Source organism: Mesocricetus auratus, unplaced genomic scaffold, assembly GCF_017639785.1.
Source record: "Mesocricetus auratus isolate SY011 unplaced genomic scaffold, BCM_Maur_2.0 Super-Scaffold_100010, whole genome shotgun sequence".
In the NCBI taxonomy this organism is placed as follows: Eukaryota; Metazoa; Chordata; class Mammalia; order Rodentia; family Cricetidae; genus Mesocricetus; species Mesocricetus auratus.
The window spans coordinates 28,427,928-28,448,532 of NW_024429194.1; the positions used below are offsets into that span (position 1 = coordinate 28,427,928).

The window sequence follows — 20,605 nt, forward strand, 5'->3', positions numbered from 1 at the left end:
TTGATCTATGATTCTAGAGGCAGCATACAAGTTAGACAGTACTGTGTTGTGAGAAATGTTCAGAAATGAAACTTACTTGTGAGGTCACCACCTGCCTATGTCCTTGAATCTTAGAGTTGTATGTGCTGTTCTCCAGTTGATTTCTTTTTAAGCTGCATTTTTATGTTTACTTTATTTTTTTGTCAGGATTATTTAGCATGATCTCTAGTGTATAGGGAATTTTAATGAAAAGATCATTTCCTTTGTCAGTTTCACAGCCTTACTTGGAAAGATCACATCCATGATTAAGTTGAGTTATTTCGTCTGTCATCTGCACAGTCAGAAGCAAATGCAGAAGTTTTAAAAATAAATGTGATTCATTCCTTTAAAGTTGACACTGGCTTGTGGATTATTAATCTGCAGGGTTTCTGTGTGTTTGGGAAAGTTTGGATACACGTGACAGTTCGTCTTCTCCTTAGGAATGTGGCCGGTGAGCACTTTAGGCGATGAAAACTATAGGCAGAGATACTAATTGGAGAGACTTCTACTGGGTTCCTACAGTCATCACAGTGCATTGCACGGTTCTGCTGTCTCTCAAGCCAGCTTTAAAGTACTTATTCAGGATAACTTTTGTAGGGTAGCATAAATCATCTCCCTTCCTAGTCACATATCCTCCTTGGCTGTTCCTGCTTGTTGTGTTTGCACATTTAGAGTGGGATATTTATTTATGCCACCTTATAAGCAGCTAGTTAACAAAAACGAAGCACAAAGTAAGGACCAGGAGTGATATGCTAGCATTTTTTTCCATTTCCTTGTAGCACTGGGGATCAAAACCAGGGTTTTGAACATGTTACACACCGAGCATATTACATGAGCACCCTACCATTGGACAGGGAGATGATCAGAGGATAGGAAGGGAGGCTGGGGCTGTATTGAAGCAAAGCTAAATTGCAGGGATGAAACTCACAGAAAGGTACTATGAAAAAAAAACGACGCAGGAGTAGCCAGGGGTTTCTGAGCCCAGACAGACCACACACAACAGAAGTGTGTTGTGAAACTTGACCCAGCCTCCGACTGTGTTTGAAGGCAGATCAGGGGAATGTGAGGGGACCACAGAAAGAGGGCAGGTAGCCCAGGTGCTGGGAAGCTGTAGAAGGACTGCCTCCAAATTGGACTCCAGAGGTGAGTCTGTAATGTAACGGAGAATGACCGACATCCCTCTCCTCCAGTCTGGCTGTTATGGGAAAGAGGAGAATCAATGCAGAAAAGAACCACCTGTCCATCAGAGTGTAAGATGAGTCATTTGATGGAGGAGAAGGTTTATAGTGCTTAGGAAGTAAAGCCATGATACCAAATCATTCCTGATACAGAAATTTTTAAAGGATTCCCTTGAGGGCTGGGGACTTGCCTCAGTGAATAAAGTTCTTGCTGTGTAAGCCTGAGGACCTGAGTTAGGATGGCAGAGAGACTGAAGCTCGGTGAGTAGCCAGCCTAGATAAACAGGTAAGCTTCAGTGAGAGATCTTGTCCCAAAAAGAGTGAGATGGAGAGTCACTGAAAAAGACACCTGACATTGACCACTCACCTCCAAATGTATGCATAAACATATACACCCTCATACAGACATACACATACCTGCATGTACCTGTGCATAACCCATACACACATGCAAACACATGTTTCACTCAGTGACTGGCAATTTCCATTGTGAATCCTGACACAGCACTGTCTTCATTATATAGTTCCTGAATGGATCTTTTCATTTTCTTCTCTTCTTTGCCCTCCCATAAATAAGTTCTTGTCTTCCATCTCTGCCAATTTATTTCCTGAGGGACCCAATGATCTTATGCCATTTTATAGACTTCTAATGCTCTACACTGCTTAAAGAGGGGGGGAGGGAGTGAGGGAGGAAGGAAGGAAGGAAGGAAGGAAGGAAGGAAGGAAGGAAGGAAGGAAGAAAAGGGAAGGAAAAGAAAGGAAAGGAAAAATCATAAAGTTGACAGGAAATAGTACCCAAAACTACAGCTCTATTCTATAATATTCCCATCAGTAAAATAAATTATGGTTTGTGTTTTTGTTTGTTTGCCTGATTTTTTTTTATTTTTTTGCCCTTACAAGTACAAACTGCTGACAGAGTGGATCACTGTCTTCAAGCTTAACTGAACTTAAATATCAGCTCTCCCATCAACTTACTGGTCAGGTTGCACAAGTTTTCAAAAACCAGGGAAAAAGAATAATCAACTGTGATAACCGCTTCTAGAATTAACATAGGTACTCAGTGATAGAGGGATTACATGTATCATAGTCCTTGTCATTGACCATAATAGCACCTATAAGAAAGGAATTATTATTGCCATTATGATAAACTAAATGACAGTGGCTATTGTTACTATTATTAAGTATTTTGATGTATCTATGTTTTTCCTGTATGAATTAGTTTTAATATAAAATTCACCCCAAATGTGACTCCTGAGATAAAAATAATAGAATGAAGAAATGATCTGAGCCTGGGCATGGCTTCCAGAGGCTGTTACAAACCAAAAAGATCTGCCAGCACAAACGAGTGCCTCCTATGGAGAGCAAAATTATAGCCTATGACTGTCAGCACTAAAAGCAAATATGGCCATATACTCTTTTATCTGACTTCAAAATCTTCATCTTCTGGCATCATAGGAAAGTGATGGTTGGATGAGTTTGTCCTGATAGAAAATTAGAAATCAGAGCTGCCCTTCATGTATGACCTTGGAAAGTCAAAAGTTATCGAAACCTCTCACAGGGCATGTAATACCTAGTGAATTCTTTTCACAAGACGAAATGATATTGGGATCTATCAGTAGGTGCAGTCCTGCATCTCAAAGGCAGAAGTCATTGGCTACAAAAGGTTATACATGAGCATTCAAATCAGAAAAAAAAACTTGATAGGCCCTTGTGGTGGATAATTCTCCTTATATTACAGAGTAAATTTCTTTAATTGCAAGAATTAGAAAATTACTCACATAAACAGACAGTGCAGAGAAGGGAGATGAAGGCAGAATGTAGGTAGGCTTGGGGCAGAGCCATGAAGAAAATCAGAGCTACTTAGGTGGTGGGAAACCCTGTTGTCTTGGTCGTTGAACACAATGGATAGTTTTTGTGAAGCTCAGTCTCAGAGATATATAGCTTCCAGCCTTTTGCTCAAACCTGTCATCCCTTCAGTGAAGATTGGGGATTTCAGAGGGAAAGGTTCCATGGGCTTTGATTGGGCTACATCCCCTTTGACCATCAGAAATGATTTTAAGGATCAGACCCATCATGGCTAGTCCTTAAGGAAGAGACTAAAAAGTATGAGCTATCATTTGGAGAAGATTTACTGAAAATAGAAAATCTAGTTGGAAGAATTTTCCACATTTGATTTGTGCTTATGTGTAAGTCCATACCTGCCACACATGCAACAACAACAACTTGACCTGTGAGTGAAAGTTTGTGTGACTTTCAAAGTATTAAGATGGTAACAGAGCAGAAACTGGCAGTGGCTTTTATCACAGACCCCCTATAAATTAATTTAAAGTCCCCTGCAGCTTGTTCTGAGGCATTAATTTCCCTGGTGTCAGGCTTGCTTGTAATTGGGTTGTGATGTATTTTTAATGATATGTATTATCTTTCAAGTGTTTCTAGAAAACTAAATGAGACATGTAATTTAATTTGATTTAGATCTTATTGAATATTTTCTATATCTTTACAAGCACCACCATTCTATGGAGAAACATTTACTGTCATTGATTTAAGTTTTCATTTGCTACACAGAACTGAGGACCTTTTGACACATTCCAAAGAAATACACAGGGTTAGATTTCCCTAAAAAGAAAAAAAACTGTAAAAGTGAATTAAATTTAAGAGTATCCTTTATGTGATAAATTCTTTAAGACTGATTTGTCTTTGATTTCTAATAAATTCTACTATGAAAAATTAATCATATTACTCTCATCTAGTCACTAAAGTTGTATATACTTTATCAGGTTAATAGCCATTCACATTTCTAAAATGGACTAATTCTTAAAGAGCAACTCCTACTTGATTTCTTCTATGATTTGTCTATTTTTGTTGCCAAGGGAACCATTTCGAAACTCGCTTAGTCTGAATTTGCCCAGCTGTAGAGTTCTTAACTTTGATTTAGCTAGTGTTTTTCCATTCTCATTAAACTCTGTGCTTCAGGACAGAAAGAAGGTTAAAGGGTCAGCATAAGATGCCTTGTGCCTTACTTAATCATTTCCTTTCTGGTGAGAAAAAAAATTGGTTTTGTTTGCTGAAGCTTGGGCTTCAGAGATGTTGTCCAATGGAGCTGCCCCTGATGAAAGGCTGAATTAAATCTGTCACATGACCACAGGGTGACAGCTGTGGCCATAGATGCAGCTGTGAGGGCCCTCTCTAATCTTCCCATTTGTTTTTAACACGAATAGTGTAGAAGTTGGCTCCATTCCAATCACGTTAAAGCCAAAGAGTCCTGGGTTCTGTTAGCATCTAAAGAATGCTTGTTCATTTAAACATTTTATTTCTTCTAAGAAATTTGCCTCTCTGTGTGTCTGTCTTTCTATCTCTCTGTCTCTCTCCCTCTCTCTGTCTATCTGTCTCTGTCTCTGTCTGTCTCTGTCTCTCTGTCTCTCTCTGTCTCTCTGTCTCTGTCTCTGTCTCTCTCTCTCTCTTTCTTTCTCTCTCTCTCTGTCTGTCTTTCATTATGTAGCTCTGGCTGTCTTAGAACGTACTATATAGACCAGGCTGGCCTAGAACTCACAGAAATCCACCAGCCTTCCAAGTGCTGGGACTATAGGTGTGTACCACCATGCCCTGCTAGTTTGTTATCTTGATAACACTGAAGTTCATTCTTTTGTTTTACGTGCATTGGTGTTTTACCTACATGCACCCCATGTAAACAGTGCCTACAGAGGCCAGAAGAGTGTATTGGATCCCCTGGAACTGGAGTTACAGACCATTATTAGCTACAATATAGATGTTAAAAATTGAACGTGGGTCCTCTGGAAGAACAACCAGTACTCTTCACTACTGAGCCATCTTGCCAGCTAAACACTGAAGTTATTTGACCACCATGTTGTTTATAAAGTGCTCTAATCAGCTCAAAATAATAAAGTTTATGATTATGATTATGATTATTTTGTGATTCCTCTAAATAGCCAGTCACTGAGAGCTGTTAGCTTTGAATCCTGAATTCTCTTGGGTGCTAATAGAGCTTACTCTACTGGTCCTAAAGTAAACTTTACTTTTGCTTGTTTTTCTATGTCAATATGAAATATTAGTCAATAGTTATATTAGTCATATATTAGTTACATACCCTCACAAAAGGGCATTGATATATGATGTTAATGTTGTGACCGTAAATGACAGGATATGAGAGTAAAGATTCAAATATGTAGAAATGGTGTGTGTGGGGGGGGAACCAGTCAAAGAAGACTGGTAAGTCCCAAGTAGCATCACAGGATATACAGTCTGACACAGAAAGACCATGAAACTTCTCAAACACAGCATAGAAAGACCAGGGTTTAATAAGAAGCAGGAATAGCTACCATAGAACAACATAACTAGAGTGATTTAGAAAGTTCCAAAGGCTCATTTCCCCTGATTACACTTCCAATTTTTGCATATGTAGTCTACAAATACAAAGGTTTGAATGCAGACACTGTCCCACTTTTCCTGATTCTGTCACCCTTTTCCAAACAGCTCCTTACAGTGGACAGATTCACTGGTGTTTATGGAAGTTAGAGCTATAGAATGAGATTCAAAGCATAATTTTTACAACATTGATTTTTCTCTGGAAATTTGTACTTATGAAGCTAAAGAGTTAACATAAATCCAATTCTAAATTAGTTCATTGTCTTGTGATCTGAAAATATAAAAGCAAAAAACATTTCCTATGGTGTTTCTCAGAGTAAACAAAAGGCAGACTTTGGAAGACAAGTTGAATTACTAATAGGCATACTTATAAGGTTCACCTTCCTTTTCCTAAAGGGCATGAAGCAGCCTTACTTGATTTAAGAGATATACAGGGACACCTGTTCCCTTTTAATTTGTCTTTATTACTTCTCTTACTTTGATTAGAATCATTCATTTTCAATATTTAATGGAAATATTGATAAATGAAGAGCTTCGTGTTCTTGGTATAATTGTTTTGTTGGGACTTTATTTGGGAATAAGTTTCTGGGTAAGATAATTTTCAAATAAAACAAGTCTGTATTTTGCTGGTGTCTAGTGATTCATCTACCATGCTGGCATATATCTCCTTGATCTTCACCTTTTATCCACCTTGGTTAACTTCAGCCAAGATTCTAAACTTCCCACTAGTTTCCAACTGGAATCCTTTGCACAAGCACCATTTCAGGATAGTGTTTAAGTAACTCACCAGATGTTTGTGGCTCCCTACTAAGCTAAAAATAGTTCAGTTATTAAGTCGCTAATTGTACCTCTCTGTTTGGCTGGCATGAGCTTCTAGAACCACATGCCCAATCTGTAATTATTTTCTCTGGTCTCTTTTCCCCAGTGTTTTGTGTATCTTTTGTTGTAATTACTTGAATCTGTTAGTGGTTGAATTTTCTATGTGAAGCCCCACTGTGATATTTCTGGGCTTCCTCTCTGGTGGATTTTCAAAGGGTAAACAATTTTAAAATCAAATAACTCCCCAGCGTTTAATGAAGGCTTGATTCTTTTGAAAACTCAAGTTCATCCTTTTAGTATGATGAAAGCAACACATGTTCATCCAAAAACATAAAAAATATCCTGAATATTACAGTACCACCCAAATGCAGTAGGCTAATGATGTTTGAATTTATGTAAATAATTAGTTTCTTTCTAGTTTTAAAGGCTTGTGAAGTTACTCTATTATATAATATTTATTCTCATTCTTATAAACAATAATAAATAAGGAATTCTTGTTTTATTATAAAATTGAGAAAGAAACATCTTTAATAAGTGTTTCATAGGCTTCATCTCTCTTAATTTCCTAATCAGACCATGCCCTGGCAACCTAACTATGTCTTAGAAGTTCAGGTAGTATAGGTTTCAGTTTTGATCTTGTGTGTAGATACAGAAATATCATCAAGATTACCTTGTAATGTTCACATTCTGAGACAGTACATTTCTTTGTCCTTCTTTCTGTAGCAAAACTTGATCACCAACCTTACTTTACTCCAGTTTTGAACAACAAAAGATCAATTATATGCAAACTAACTCTGGAGAAGCAATGAAGAATTTGGTAAACCCATGGCATGTTCACATAGTTCTCCACTGATTTATTCCAGATACTCTCCTAGTCTTAATGTCCTTTCTAGTGCTCCTTACACATTTGTATCTTTCTCCATTACCCACGATTCTTGAAAATTATCTCCTTTGAAAGGCTATACTTTAGCCGAGTGTTGGTGGCACACTCCTTTAATCCTAGCACTCGGGAGACAGAGGCAGACAAATCTCTGTGAGTTCGAGACCAGCCTGGTCTACCGAGCGAGTTCCAGGACAGGCTCCAAAACAATACAGAAAAATCCTGTCTCGAAAATAACCAAAAAGTAAAAAAGAAAGGCTATAATTTAATGTCTTCCCTGGTTAGGCATGGCCACCATAATACTACCTACCTTTCTTGTCATCCTTCAATGACGTTTCTCCATCTTGTAAGAAAGATAATGTTGCAAAGATATCCTCACATATATATTGGACTTTATGTGTGCTTATTCCTCTCAGATAGAATCTAGGTTACCCCTGGATCTGGATGAAGGGATATATGCTTAATTATGGAACACTTGTTTACTGGGTGTGTCCTATACACATTACGGGTGCTTTCAGTTTGCATGTAGTAAAAACTACAAGTCAGTCTTTATCTACTTAACACTCAGCAAAAAGTCTTTTTTTTTCATGTTTTCTATTATACTATATATTTTTCTCTTCAATGTGAGGTGCACTCTCACCCTGAACTCTTGGGGAAGGGTCTGGGCCCTGCCCTATATGAAATGAAATGACAGACTATGCACACCCCCATGGAGGGCCTCACCCTCCCTGGGGAAATGAGGGTATAACGGGGGGGGGTTTGGGGGGAGGGCACGGGAGGAGGGGAGGGAATGGGAGAGGGACCTGGAACTGACTTTGTGAAGCAACCTTGTGTCTTATCTAAATTTAAACTGGAAAATAAAATAAAAAAAAACAAAAACAACAACAACAAAAAAATTTAAATTAGAAGCAACCTTGCTTCATATGTCAATCCCAGCTCCCTCTCCCTCCTCTCCTCCTCCACTCCCCACTAACCCCGACAACACCTACCCAATCCCCACTCTGCTTCCCAGGGAGGGTGATGCCCTCCATGGGGGATCTCCAAAGTCTGTCATATCATCCTGGGCAAGGCCTAGGCCCCATGGATAGGCAGTCTTATAGATGAATATTATTATAAGAAGGAAAACATCATTTCATCTCCCAAGGTGGCCCCTACTAAGTCATTGTACACATATATAAACTAAGGCATGAGGATTTAATCACTATGCCCATAGTCTCACAGCCCATAAGGGTGAGTCAGGCATTCTCACTGTTTTTTTTTTCATAGAAAGCCTATAACCAACCATATCTCCCCATAGACTTTGAACTTTGCTTTAAAAACAAGCCTAAATAGTCTAGGTTAATTTCTAATTGGACTGTACTTTTCTTCTGGAGAAAGGTTGGCAATTCAGTCATGTGGCCATTAAGGGTAATATATTTCAAATACTTTCTTCAATGTCATTCTTCACCAGCTGATTCTGAATTGCTGGAATGAAATGGAGATTTTTTTTGTGATACTATCCTTTACTAGAAATTAAAACCTCCAGTTAAGACACAATCAGTCCACTTGTTCCATGCCAATTGAACAGTCTTGACAGCCTGGACTGTTACCAAGATGGCAGCTTCCCCACTCTGGGGCTTAGACACTTTGTTAGCATACCATTAGACATTGTGGCTAACTACAGAGGAAGAAAGCTTTTGTTAATTGTGTCAGGAGCCCATTCTTCTTCTGTGAAGTTGACTTGGAAGAGAACTGTGGATTTGAGGTCTCACAACAAGCAAATCTCTTAACAGAATTTAAGAAGAATGGGGCTGTTACCACTGTGGCACAACATCCCCATGCTCCAAAATAACAGGTGCTGGTGGGTGCCTTTCCCAGGCATGGTGACTTTACAATAGCTAATGAAATTCATTGCTCATTTGAGAGAAAGAGTAAGAGTAAAAATGCAATCCAATTCAGGGTAATCTTGGCACATACCTTATCCCACTTGGTGTATTTCCAAAAGAAACAGGCCCATTAAATTCAGAAGGGACAGCTCGATCCTTGTTAACACCATAAATCGATGCTGCTTGGTTCCCAGATCCACTCAGTGACTCTGCAGAGAACAAGAGTGGGAAAAGAACTGATCCCACCATCCCTGATGGCTTTGAACTCACCAACCTAGCTTAGGATGACTTTGAACTCCTGTTCCTTGTATCTCTATCTCCTAAGTGCTAGAATTATAGGTGTGTATCACCACATCCAGTTTATACGATACTAAGAGTGGAATTCATGGCCTCGCACATACTCAGCAAATGTTCTGCCAACTAAGCTGTGTCTCTTGCCACCTCAATGCAACTTACTTGCTAAATTAATATGCAAAAACACAAAAAAGTGGGATATCACTCATTAATAAAATCCCTGGAAAGACAAAAGTTTACTAATATATACCCCAGTCAAAGCTTAATAGGAAGATATTCAGGACTTGAGATTTCCTCATGTCAAAATAATTTCAATACAATATCTAAAATAGGAAAGGCCTGGGGGATATCATTCATGAGTTCCCTGATGGGTCATAGGTTGAGCCAGATACATAAAAATTTATCTTTCCAAGTGTTTGTAGTCCATACCTTTTACTGATATATCAAGAACAGTTTGTGGTTTGGTTTGTAATTTGTTGTATCAATAACCTTAGGCTCTGGAACTCTGATGTGCCTGACTATTGTAGTAATTCGAACACAACTAACTTTAGCTAGTTTGCCTTTCAGTGAAAAGTCTTCTTTAAAGGATCATTTTGCCTCCCATTTCTTCTTTATGCTTTGTAGGGGGTGCAACTGTGTGGGGGTGTATAGGAACACATGTGCAGGTGTACAGGAATATGTGCGCATGAGTGGAGGTGCATAGGAATATGTATTGTGTGCATATGTATAGGTGTATATGAACACGTATGCATGCGTCTGTGTGCAGGGGTATATGAACATATTGCCTGTGCGTGTGAAGGATACAGAGCAACCTCAGATGTGATCCTCAGGAATGCTAAGCATCTCCTTTAACACAAGGTCTTTCACCAGGACTCAACAACTAGGATAGACATGGCCAGTGAGCACCAAGGATCCTCATGTCCCTGCTGCTCTGGTGCTGAGATGACAAGTGGGCAAACACCATATGCCCAACACTTTTAACATGGGTTCTGGGAAATCAAACTCAGGACCTAGTGCTTGCAAGGCAAGTACTTTATGTAAGTAAACCAACCCCTTAGCCTATTTTCTTAGTTAACTTTTAAGTTTGGAACTAATGAGACACAACATTTAAACAACGGAGCAAGACTGTAGAAGCCCACTCCTGACATGTCGTTTCTCTTTAAGCCCCTGGGTTGCAATACACTCACACTCATGCACTCCTGTTTACACTGGGGTGAGAAAGGAAAATGACAGAGGGCTAACAGACACTACATGGGCCATTGCAGTGAGCACTGGCCAGCATTACATACTTGTGAAGGAAAGGGCTATAAATAAGCCACCCAGTCTATGGCAAAGATTAGAGCTTTCTTCTGGGTTTCTTCATACAGTTTTGTTTTGATTATATATGTTTCATACTTACATAGTCATGTGAGGAAAGAGAGAGAAAGACAGACAGAGAGAGAGAGGGGGGGGAGAAAAAGAGAGAGGAATAATTGTTTTATGTTTTGAAGTTCCAAAAAGGTAATTTTTCACATAAGTTCAGGTTGTGTCAAGACCAGGGATAATATACAAAAAAACTGAGACCTGGGACTGCCCTGCTAATACACATTTGAGGCCACTTTTAAGATGGACCTCAGGAGATGACTTAGTGGGCAAAGTGCTTGTTGCTGAAGCCTGAGGACCTGTGTTGAATTCCCAGCACTCTTGCCACCTGTCTTTAACCTTAGAAATGAGGAGACAGAAGCAGGAGGGTCTTGGGAGCTTGCTGGCCATCCAGTCTAGCCAAGAGAGTGACCGCTAGGCTCACTGAACAATTCTGTCTTGAAAACTAAGGTTGATGGTGATGTAGGGAGATGCTGACATCAGTCTCCAGCATTCATCCTTACACGTGCATACACACATATGCATACACTGAACACACAATCCTTCTCTATCTGTGGTCATTGAAGTGAGCTTTTGCCTGGGAAATAAGGAATTTTTGAACCAAAAGTAAGTGTGAATGGAAAAGCATCGAGATGCAGCCAACCTAGGAAGAATCTCCAAACTCCCACAGAGCCTCTGTAAACTCTAACCCAAGTGTGCTGTGTTTTACACCACTGTTACAAAACAGACTGTGTCAGGCAACTCAACTCCTCTTCTTCAAATGCCCTAGGAGCAGCCAGATTGTTGACAGGCCCAACCAGTTTGTTGACAGCCCTTCCAGAAAGAACACTCACCTTGTCAGTTTATTTACCCATTTAATAATGTTGTGATTGTTTGTTTGTCTCTTAATCCAGGAAATGGATGGGTATCTTTACTATTGGCCCGTGATCTTTACATTTTGCTGTTTGTGTTATTTGCAAAATCATCAAAACCAATATTGACTGCTATTTTAAGAAGCCCATTAGCAGTTTTTAAAACATTGATGAAAATTTGGGGGACCATGCTTTACCCAGGTGGGGTATCCAGTGGGAGGCTAGGAAATGAATAGGGCAGCTGCTAGTGGCATTAATATTTATAGGATCACTTTAGCATCTGGGTTTCATGGTGATCTTTCACACTTCTAGGAGCCCAACCCCCAGACACACCCAAGAACAGCAGAGTCTTTTCATTTCATTTGCGTGAATACTTCATCAAAGCATTAGGGAACTCCTTTTATTGTGTCTGGGGGCTTCCGTTTTGTAATACTGGTTTTTTAATTTCTTCACGAAAGAGCCCCATTTTTCTCAGCTGATGATCCATGTATGGTGTGGAACAAACACATCACCTCTGTAGTGACACATAGCTTCTCCCTCTAGCCTTCTTTTTCTCACTATGGGGAGGTTTCTCAGAGGGTTTGCAGCTTCTGTTGGGTTCAGGATTTCAATACCTAGTGATTATTTGTGCTTTATTTCAGCCTCACCCATCTTCAGCACAGTGTTGCTTTATCCTGTTAGAGACTGACCCAACTTCTCTCTGTTGAGGCAAAGAAGCTCAGAGACAAGCAATTAATCCTGACAGGAGATCCTTGCTTCAATGACAGCAAAGTCAGCCTGAAGTAGTTTGCTTCCTAGCAGGGTGCCAGCGTTTGCAAACTGACCTAAGTAGAACTCAGAAAGAACGCGATTCAGCAGAAGCACTGACCATTGTTGTAGCACTGTCCTGAGTAAGCAGCTCTTCCTAATGTAGAAAAGGTCACGTCTACATGAACATCTACTGCACCCCCATCAGTACAAGCAGCTTGAATTACTCAGGGAGCTGTCAGGTATTTTAGGGTCCCCTCACTTTATTTCAGCTCGGGAAATAATCTCTAGGGGGTTATGTGGTTTCGTCCCAAATTCCTGGAGGCTGTGTGAAACCGAATTGGAAGGACTGTATGATGTCAACGCCTCAGTGACAGCTAAAAATTGAAACTGAAGCAGTCACAGAGAAGCAAGATGATATACTTAACAGTTAACTCGACTTTGTTTTGCTTTATTTTTCCCACAGCAGGAAAAGCCCAGACTTTTGGAGCCTTTGGATTATGAAACCGTCATTGAAGAACTTGAAAAGACCCATCGGAATGATCCTCTTCAAGATCTTCTGTTCTTTCCCAGTGATGACTTCTCAGTAAGTCTCCTTGAGGCCTTTAAAACTAGCAGGGGTCTTTCCACATAGATTCAGAAAGTGAAGCCTTCTTGAATGTGTTTTTCTTTTACTTTTTGGAGGCCTGACACCCAGTCCTAAATAAACACACAGAGATTTGTTCCTACTTGTGGATGCCCAGCCTTAGTTTTTCTTGTTTCTAGCCAGATTTTCTAACTTAAACTATCCTGCTTCTCTTCTTGTATGATTTACCTCTGGACGTTTTACCTTTCTGTATTCCATATATCTTTCTTTCCTTCTTATTCTGTGGCTGACTGTGTGACTGGGTAACTGCCCCTGGTGTCCTCCTGTCCTTCTCCTATTGTCACTTCTCCCTCCTCTCCTTTTTTTTGAGCCTAGATTTCTCTTCCTGTTTATTCTCCCTATCTGCTACCCTATCTATTTATTTCTCCTACCCTTCAGCTCTTTAGTAGGCCAATCAGGTGTTTTAGTCAGGCAGAGTAACACAGTTTCACAGAGTTAAACATATGAAACATAAAAGAATGCAACACATCTTTGCAAAATTAAAACGAATGTTCCACATCGTAAACAAATGTAACACATCTTTAACTAATATTTTATAACACCTTCTTTCTGTGACCACTCTGTTTCCCATTATAGCAGCAGAAGGCCATTTCCAGCCATAGTATAGGCCCACTGCTTCCCCAGCTTGGAAGAGTAAGAGTGAGGCTCAACAGTGGACGCACAGACCCAGAGCAGTACACGGTGCTGCCTGAGTCTACTTGGTGTTCATTTTCCTGTCAATGTCCAAAGCTCCTACCATGCCTTCCTTTGACTTAGAGTACTTCTTTCCTGAGACTATTTCTAACGAGAAGCTTCTGAGAAGTAGAAATCAACCATATGGAAAAGTAAAATTCTGTTGGTACAAAAGAGGAGATTATTTTTATATTAACTAACTCATTCATTATTCTCTCATATATTACATCCCAACTTCATTAAAACCACCATGAATCTTTGTTGGCCTGTATTCAAATCTTGGGGTCAAAGCAAGAGCATCTTCCTGGAATGATCTATGGTGTGACATATGTTCCCTTTAGGACAGTATACACATAAGATGCTCTTGAAGTTAGTGGAGAGAATGAATGAAAGGGAGGGAGCTAGCCCTCCTAGTTAGAAAAGAACTTGACACATAAGCATAAAGGACCTGATTCCATTCCTCCAGAACCTACATTAAAAAGTCTGATGCAGTGACACACCCCTGTAATCCCAATGCTGGAGGGAGAAACAGAAGTATCTAGCAGCTGGGTGGGCAGCCTAGTATCAGATCCAGGTCAGTGAGATAGACTGAGAGAGAAGGAAAAGAAGTTAATATTGAAGTTAAGAAGGATGACATTGTGGATGATGAACACTAGTGTGCCCCAAGTACTAGATTATGTTACCTGTAGTCACCTGGAGCATTGACACATTGTTAAGAGAACACCTCTGCAAACAGAGGCTGCCCTAGGCAGCGGTAACCTTTTCCATTTGTCTCCTAAAGCAAAGGCAGTCTCAGACATCTCAGACTTCAACCTTGCATATGAAAAGACAGCTGGAGGGTACCCCTGCAGAGCAGGCTCTGCCCCTGAATTTCTCTCTTGGGGAGTATAGATCTCAATTTCCACATTTTACTAACACAGCTTCAATAGCCCCTCTAACCTTTGGGAACAGATCTGGTTGACTTCTGGCTTCGAATTTTGTTTTGTTTTGTTTTCTTCCTTCATGGAGTTAGGAAAAACAAGTTGTTGTAATTTTAAGAAGTAGCATGTGAGAGAAAGATGCCATGTGACAGAGCTTGGGTGGAGGGTTTTTTTAATTTAGGGAAAGTGAATGGGAAAAGGGGGGAGGGGATAGGGGAGACCAGCCTCTGGGGACAGGACCAACAGAAAAGAAGAGAGGAGTATACAGATAGACAGGGGAGAGACAGAGACAGAGAAGCAGAAAGAGAAAGAGAGAAAAATGGGAGGTGGGCAGTGAATGTGCACAAGTGATACTCTTAGTGGCTGCAGCTGAGGGCATATCTTGTCAGAACCCCAAGAGCAGGTTAGTATAGATGCCTGAATACTAACAGAAATTACATGAAAATGGATAGGTTTGTGGATGTAGCTAAGTTGATAGAAGGCTTGCCTGAGATGCATGAAGTCTGTGTCTGATGGAATGCAAACAATTATAGAGGAGACAAAGTTAATACTTCTCTGTTCCAAGTATGGAAAACAGTGGAAGAAAAGAGGCAAGTGTGGACAAAAGAGAAGTAATCCTTTTACTCTATTTTTCAGTGTTTTAAAATGACTCCTACTTGAAACATTTTAAGAAAGATTTATCTCTGTAGATCTCATTTCTGTGGTTGGACTGGGCACTGGGGCTTGAACTGCAACTGGAAGTTGAACTACCTTCTTCTTCTTTTTTAAATTCCACATCCTTATTTTGATTCTTCAGCCTGGGGGTAAACCTACCCAAAAGGCTTTCTGTCAGACAGCACCAAAATTCATGAACCTTGGAACATCTTTTCATCCAGCTCTGTCATCCATAACTATGCCAAGCACCATTTTGAGTGTCTTCCCATCTCAGAAAGAGCATGGGGAAGCACGACTGGACTTCACATGTGTTCTGAATTGACCTCCATTTTTGTCATCTTTTCAGTTCCATTTAAACATTGTCTCTGACTTTTTTTTTACCTTTGCCATCCTTCGCAGTATAAACAGATCCTACAATAGCATATTGCTCTATTTTTCCAATGTGATCATTTCGGTCAGTCAGTTCACAAGACTGTTTTATTATGTGCCTGTTCAAAGCCCTTGTGTGGTTCCTTATTGCCTCCATAATGAAGTTGTAGGGCCAACTAGATGGCTCAGTGAGTAAAGCCTAAGGACCAGAGTTTTAAGTCCCAGAATGCATATAGAGGGAGGAGAAAATATACTCCCACAAGGAGTTTCCTCATCTCCTACCCCAGCCTACTTCATCCCCACAGCCACTTTCCATACCCTCAGAGGAAACACTGGCACAGTTTAACCACGCCATTCTATCACACATCCCTAACCCCTAAGTATTTCCCTTCTTTAAATAAGAATGAGATATAGAATACTGAATGTTAAGCATCGTTTTAGGAATTAAGAGGCAGAAGTTATTGAACAGAAATGTCTTGGTTCTAAGGACAGTGATCATCTTACTGCTATGTGAGGAAAAGAAAACCGATTCACAAATTAATTTGAAATAAAGATTATTTTATAAAATAAAGAAATGGGACAATGTGATGGAAACGGAGTCCCTAGAAGAACTGAATTAGACTGGGTAGTTGGACAGTCCCTGTAAGTGACATTTGAGCTGAGCTCTGATTTCTCAAGGAGGACCAAACACACTAAAAGCCAAGGAAGGACTATTCTGGGCTGATAGAAGAGCAGGGGTAAAGTTGAAATGACTCTCAGGTCAGATGGGTAAGGCTGCTCGGAGAGTAGTCTAAGACAAAGTTGTCCAAGAATGAGAAGGCTTTAGCTTTCATATCTTTTTCTAAATACAAGCTGTGAGACATTGAAATGTTCCTAGAATAAATGACTAGAGTTTAATATTAACAACACATGCAGCGTCTTTGTGGAAGACATGTAATGGGGCTTGGAAGATACCACAGGCTAGCTGGGAGAAAAGCACCCATTAGTACACTCAAGAGATATACGATGGCCTCTAATCTTATTATCAGAAAATGACATTTCCTATAAGTGGCTGGATTTTCATGTATATTGATAGTGGGGAGTACTGGACACTGTATCAGTACAAAATTGCCAGGATTTTTAGTAAAAGTCTGACGTATTTTCCACACTCTTTTCTTCCCTGTTTTTCTCATTCTTGGACTGTGCATTTTGGCTTGGAAATCTAGATCCCACGGGTAGTGTGCTGCCTATTTTTATGTGTCCCATGAGCTAAGAATTGTTATTTAAATAGTTGAAGGGAAAACAATCTAGTTGGTAGCACATGAAAAGAATCTGAAATGAGAGCTCTGGTGTCCGTACACCAACTTTGATTCAAGCACTTGTATCAGTTCATTTGATGGTTGCCAGGGGCTTTCATGGTGCAGACAGGGCTCTAAGTGGTTGCAGAAGTTTAAGTTTGAGAATACGGCAATATTCTAGTTTCATTTCTGTTGCCGTTATAAGATATCCTGACCAAAGGCAACCTAGTGGAGGGAAGGATTGTCTGTCATCCAATTTCAGGTGAGTTCATTTCTGTGGGGGCATCAAGGCAGGAACTCAACGCATGACTTCTACAGTCAGGAGCTGAGAATAAATCCATGGGTCCTTACTTGCTGCTTGTGTTATAATGCACTAGTTTCCTTCACTCTTGAACAGTTTAGGTCCAGCTCATGAAACAGTGCTGCCTGCAATGGACTGAGTTTTTCTATATGAATTAATGACAACCAATAGACATCGATGCCAACATAGACATCTCCCAGGCCACCTTGATGTGGATCATTCCCATTAAGAAGCTTCCCACAGGATTCTAGGTTGTGTCACAATGACAGTTAAAACTAACCAGCACAAGCCCTAAAAACTTACCTTTGATGGCGTGCACACATATGCATGCATGTACAAGCGTGCGCACACACACACACAAAACACACATTGCTGTGATCAAATATGACTGTATTTGTTCTAATCAGTTCTTTCATGCTATATAAAGTATATATAGACTTTATATAGAGTATATAAACTTCTCTAAATCCCCTGCCATCATCGGTCCAATTCACATGCTATGTCACTTATTGTTCCTCGCCACCAAAAAAGTACCATTCTCCTGAAAAATGTATCGTTTCCTTGACTCTGCTGGAGACTTGGGGTTCTCTGTGGTTTGCCCGGACAGCTTTCACTCATCCAAGCAGAAGTGGTAATAAAATGACCAGACTAATCTCAAGGGGTGGAGTATGGAGGATCTTAAAACTGCCACCTGTCCTTCGAAACATCAGTAATCAGAGCCTGCTCCTCGGATGAGGGGACCCAGTTCACATCTCCGTTTCTATGGTTCCAAGCTCCCACGCTTCCTGTGGACATGATTCATTCATTGCTTGCTTTGTTTAATCAATATTTATTCAGCACCCACTGGGGACTGGATATAGAAAAATGCTTCCTAGAGGAGTGAGACTGACAAGGGAAGCAAGCATCTTGTGCCTTACCAACTCATGCCCTAATATGGAGAGAGTAAGGCTGATGAAATTGCTGTGGTTGAATACCAAGAAGTAGCAACTGTTTCAGGCATTTGATACCCCCAAGAGAAAGTGTTTGTTCACCATACAACATTCTTACACTGTAAGCATGAACTTCTTGCTTCTTCACTCTGATGGCATGAGATGCCATCTTCATTTTTGGCCTAGGCCCCCAGAATGACCTTCTTCGGGGTCTTTGTGCTTTCTTCATAAGACATACTTTGATTCGTTCACATTCAGTATTCAATGGAGGCTTTCAGAGTCATGAAGCAGACAATATCATGCCTTTACTTGAATCTTCCTCTGTCCAACCCACTCTTCACTGTTCTCCCTGGCCCATGACTCCTGATGGATCTCCAAGCTCTTGTCTCCTCTACTGTCCCTAGGTCACCACACAGAGCACCTGATGTTGATTCTTTTCTTACACTTAGCAAATGCTTTGCCTCTGTAGGACCTGTGCTCTTCATGAGGCTGGCTCCTGGTTCCTGTGACTGAGTTGTAAATGTGACCTACTTAAAGAATCTTTAAGGTCCTAATCTCCTCCTGCACAACACCCCCTTCTTCACTTTAGAGCACTGGTTGCTACTTGAAAATATCTCTATTTTTGCAAATTTGCTTGCTTCCTTGCTTGCTTGCTTGTTTTTGCCTTCATGGTTCTGAGAAGAAAACCCAGGCTTCCATGTGTGTAAAGCAGGTACTGTGCTACTGAGCTGGACCTTCATGGAAAGGTTCTGGGAGGCATACCCAGGCCTCCAGGCACATAAAGCAGGTACCCTCTACTGAGCTGGACCCTCTCCTTTAAACTTGCTCTTTGTTCACCTTGCTGGCACTCATTTCTCGCCAAATTACAATCCTAGCAATCCCAGAATCTTATCATTGTAAGATGCACAGCAACTATGGTAGTATTTGACAAAGAGCAAATGCAGCAATAAATTTAGGGACTTGAAAGATGGCCCCGTGGATAAGGCGTTTGCCACATAAACATGAGGACCTGAAATCAGAGCCTAGCAAACCAAGTAAACTTCAGGAGGGCATGGTAGTGTGCTAGAAATTCTAACCTTCGCCAACTAAGACAAAACTAGCTATATTGCTGAACTCTAGCTTTGGATATGATATCATGCTTCAACAAAATGCTACAAAAAAAGAAAAGAAAACATAAATAATAAAAATAAATTTCAGAAGAACTTGCGTTGTTAATTTAGGAAATAGCTTCAATTCTGTGAAAACCTTAGGAAACAAACGCCATTCTGACATAAAAATCTTGAGTTAATAAGGGAAGAGTAATTGGCTTTGCTTCATGAAAAGAGATGAAGGTTAATAAGAAGCTCTCCTCTTTGACACAAATCAACATATTGCTTTAAAAAAAGAACCTGAGAAACTTGATCCTCTTTCTAGAGGCTCCTGCTGCAGAGTATAGTACTTGGCACACAGCTGACAACTGCAAAAGTAATCTCCTCCTTCAGGATTGATTTCTCTTACAAGGTAAGAGAAAATTAGTTCATATCTGTATATCAAGTACCCAACATACTGTATGGTTCATGGATATTCAAAAGGGTCTATCAAAAGTGAATTAAAATGTTTCTCCAGAAGCGTTTTCCTTGTCTCTTGGCATACCAGGTAGAAATTACTCTCCTGCGAATTAAACTTCTATACTACTTTCATCATAATCTTGTAGTATGCAAAACCAAGGTACATGAATATATTAATCCATGATTTCAAAGACATGGATAGTTTCATCATTAAATTCACTACTGTTGATTTTATCTTTATATTTGGAAGTTGGCTGTAATAGGACAGACCAAAAATATACTTGGTTATCAATGTGTGACTCAGTAAAGTAGTTAAGGGTTGGAATGGGGGAAGAGGAAGCTGAAGCAAAGTTTCGAGGACACAATGAATCATATTTGATGACTCAGTCTAAGTAGAAACTAAGGCAAAATCACATAACAGAAGGTGACAGAGCCATAAATGACTTTCTTGCTGTGTGAAACGTGCAGAAAGCCTGAGATAGAATCACTTAAATGATGAAGTTGAGGTATGTATGGGCAGTCTGCATTATTGTCTGACAGTGCCCACTTAGACAGAGCTCTATTGAAGCTCAACTTTAAGAACCTCCTTAGTGCCGGGTGGTGGTGGTGCACACCTTTAATCCCAGCACTTGGGAGGCAGAGGCAGGAAGATCTCTGTGAGTTCGAGGCCGGGCTGGACTGACAGCCTCCAAAACAATACAGAGAAACCCTGTCTCGTAAAACCAAAAAAAAAAAAGAACTTCCTTAGTAAGCTAAGCATAAGTATCAAGAACACCAGTATGAATAGGGTACAATGCTTACACTTGAATCATTGGACTTTGTGCTGTAAGAAGGGCCACTTCCAAAATCACAGTTCTCTGCTCTGTTCAGTGGGTTAAGTAGCCAGCTACAGA

The 20,605-nt window shown here is 40.2% G+C and overlaps 1 protein-coding gene across 15 annotated transcripts in view; it reads left to right on the plus strand.

The window, feature by feature from the left end:
• The window catches only part of Dock10 (dedicator of cytokinesis 10), a 186,217-nt gene that overhangs the window by 37,383 nt on the left and 128,229 nt on the right, over window positions 1-20,605 (plus strand). For all 15 annotated transcript variants that reach the window (XR_005879873.1, XR_005879874.1, XM_013122369.3 and 12 more), the window contains exon 2: window positions 12,864-12,983. Coding sequence is in view for 13 of the 15 variants with exons in the window: in XM_013122369.3 (XP_012977823.2) it covers window positions 12,864-12,983 (120 nt within the window). In the remaining 2 variants the exon portion in view is untranslated. The remainder of the gene's footprint in view (window positions 1-12,863; window positions 12,984-20,605) is intronic.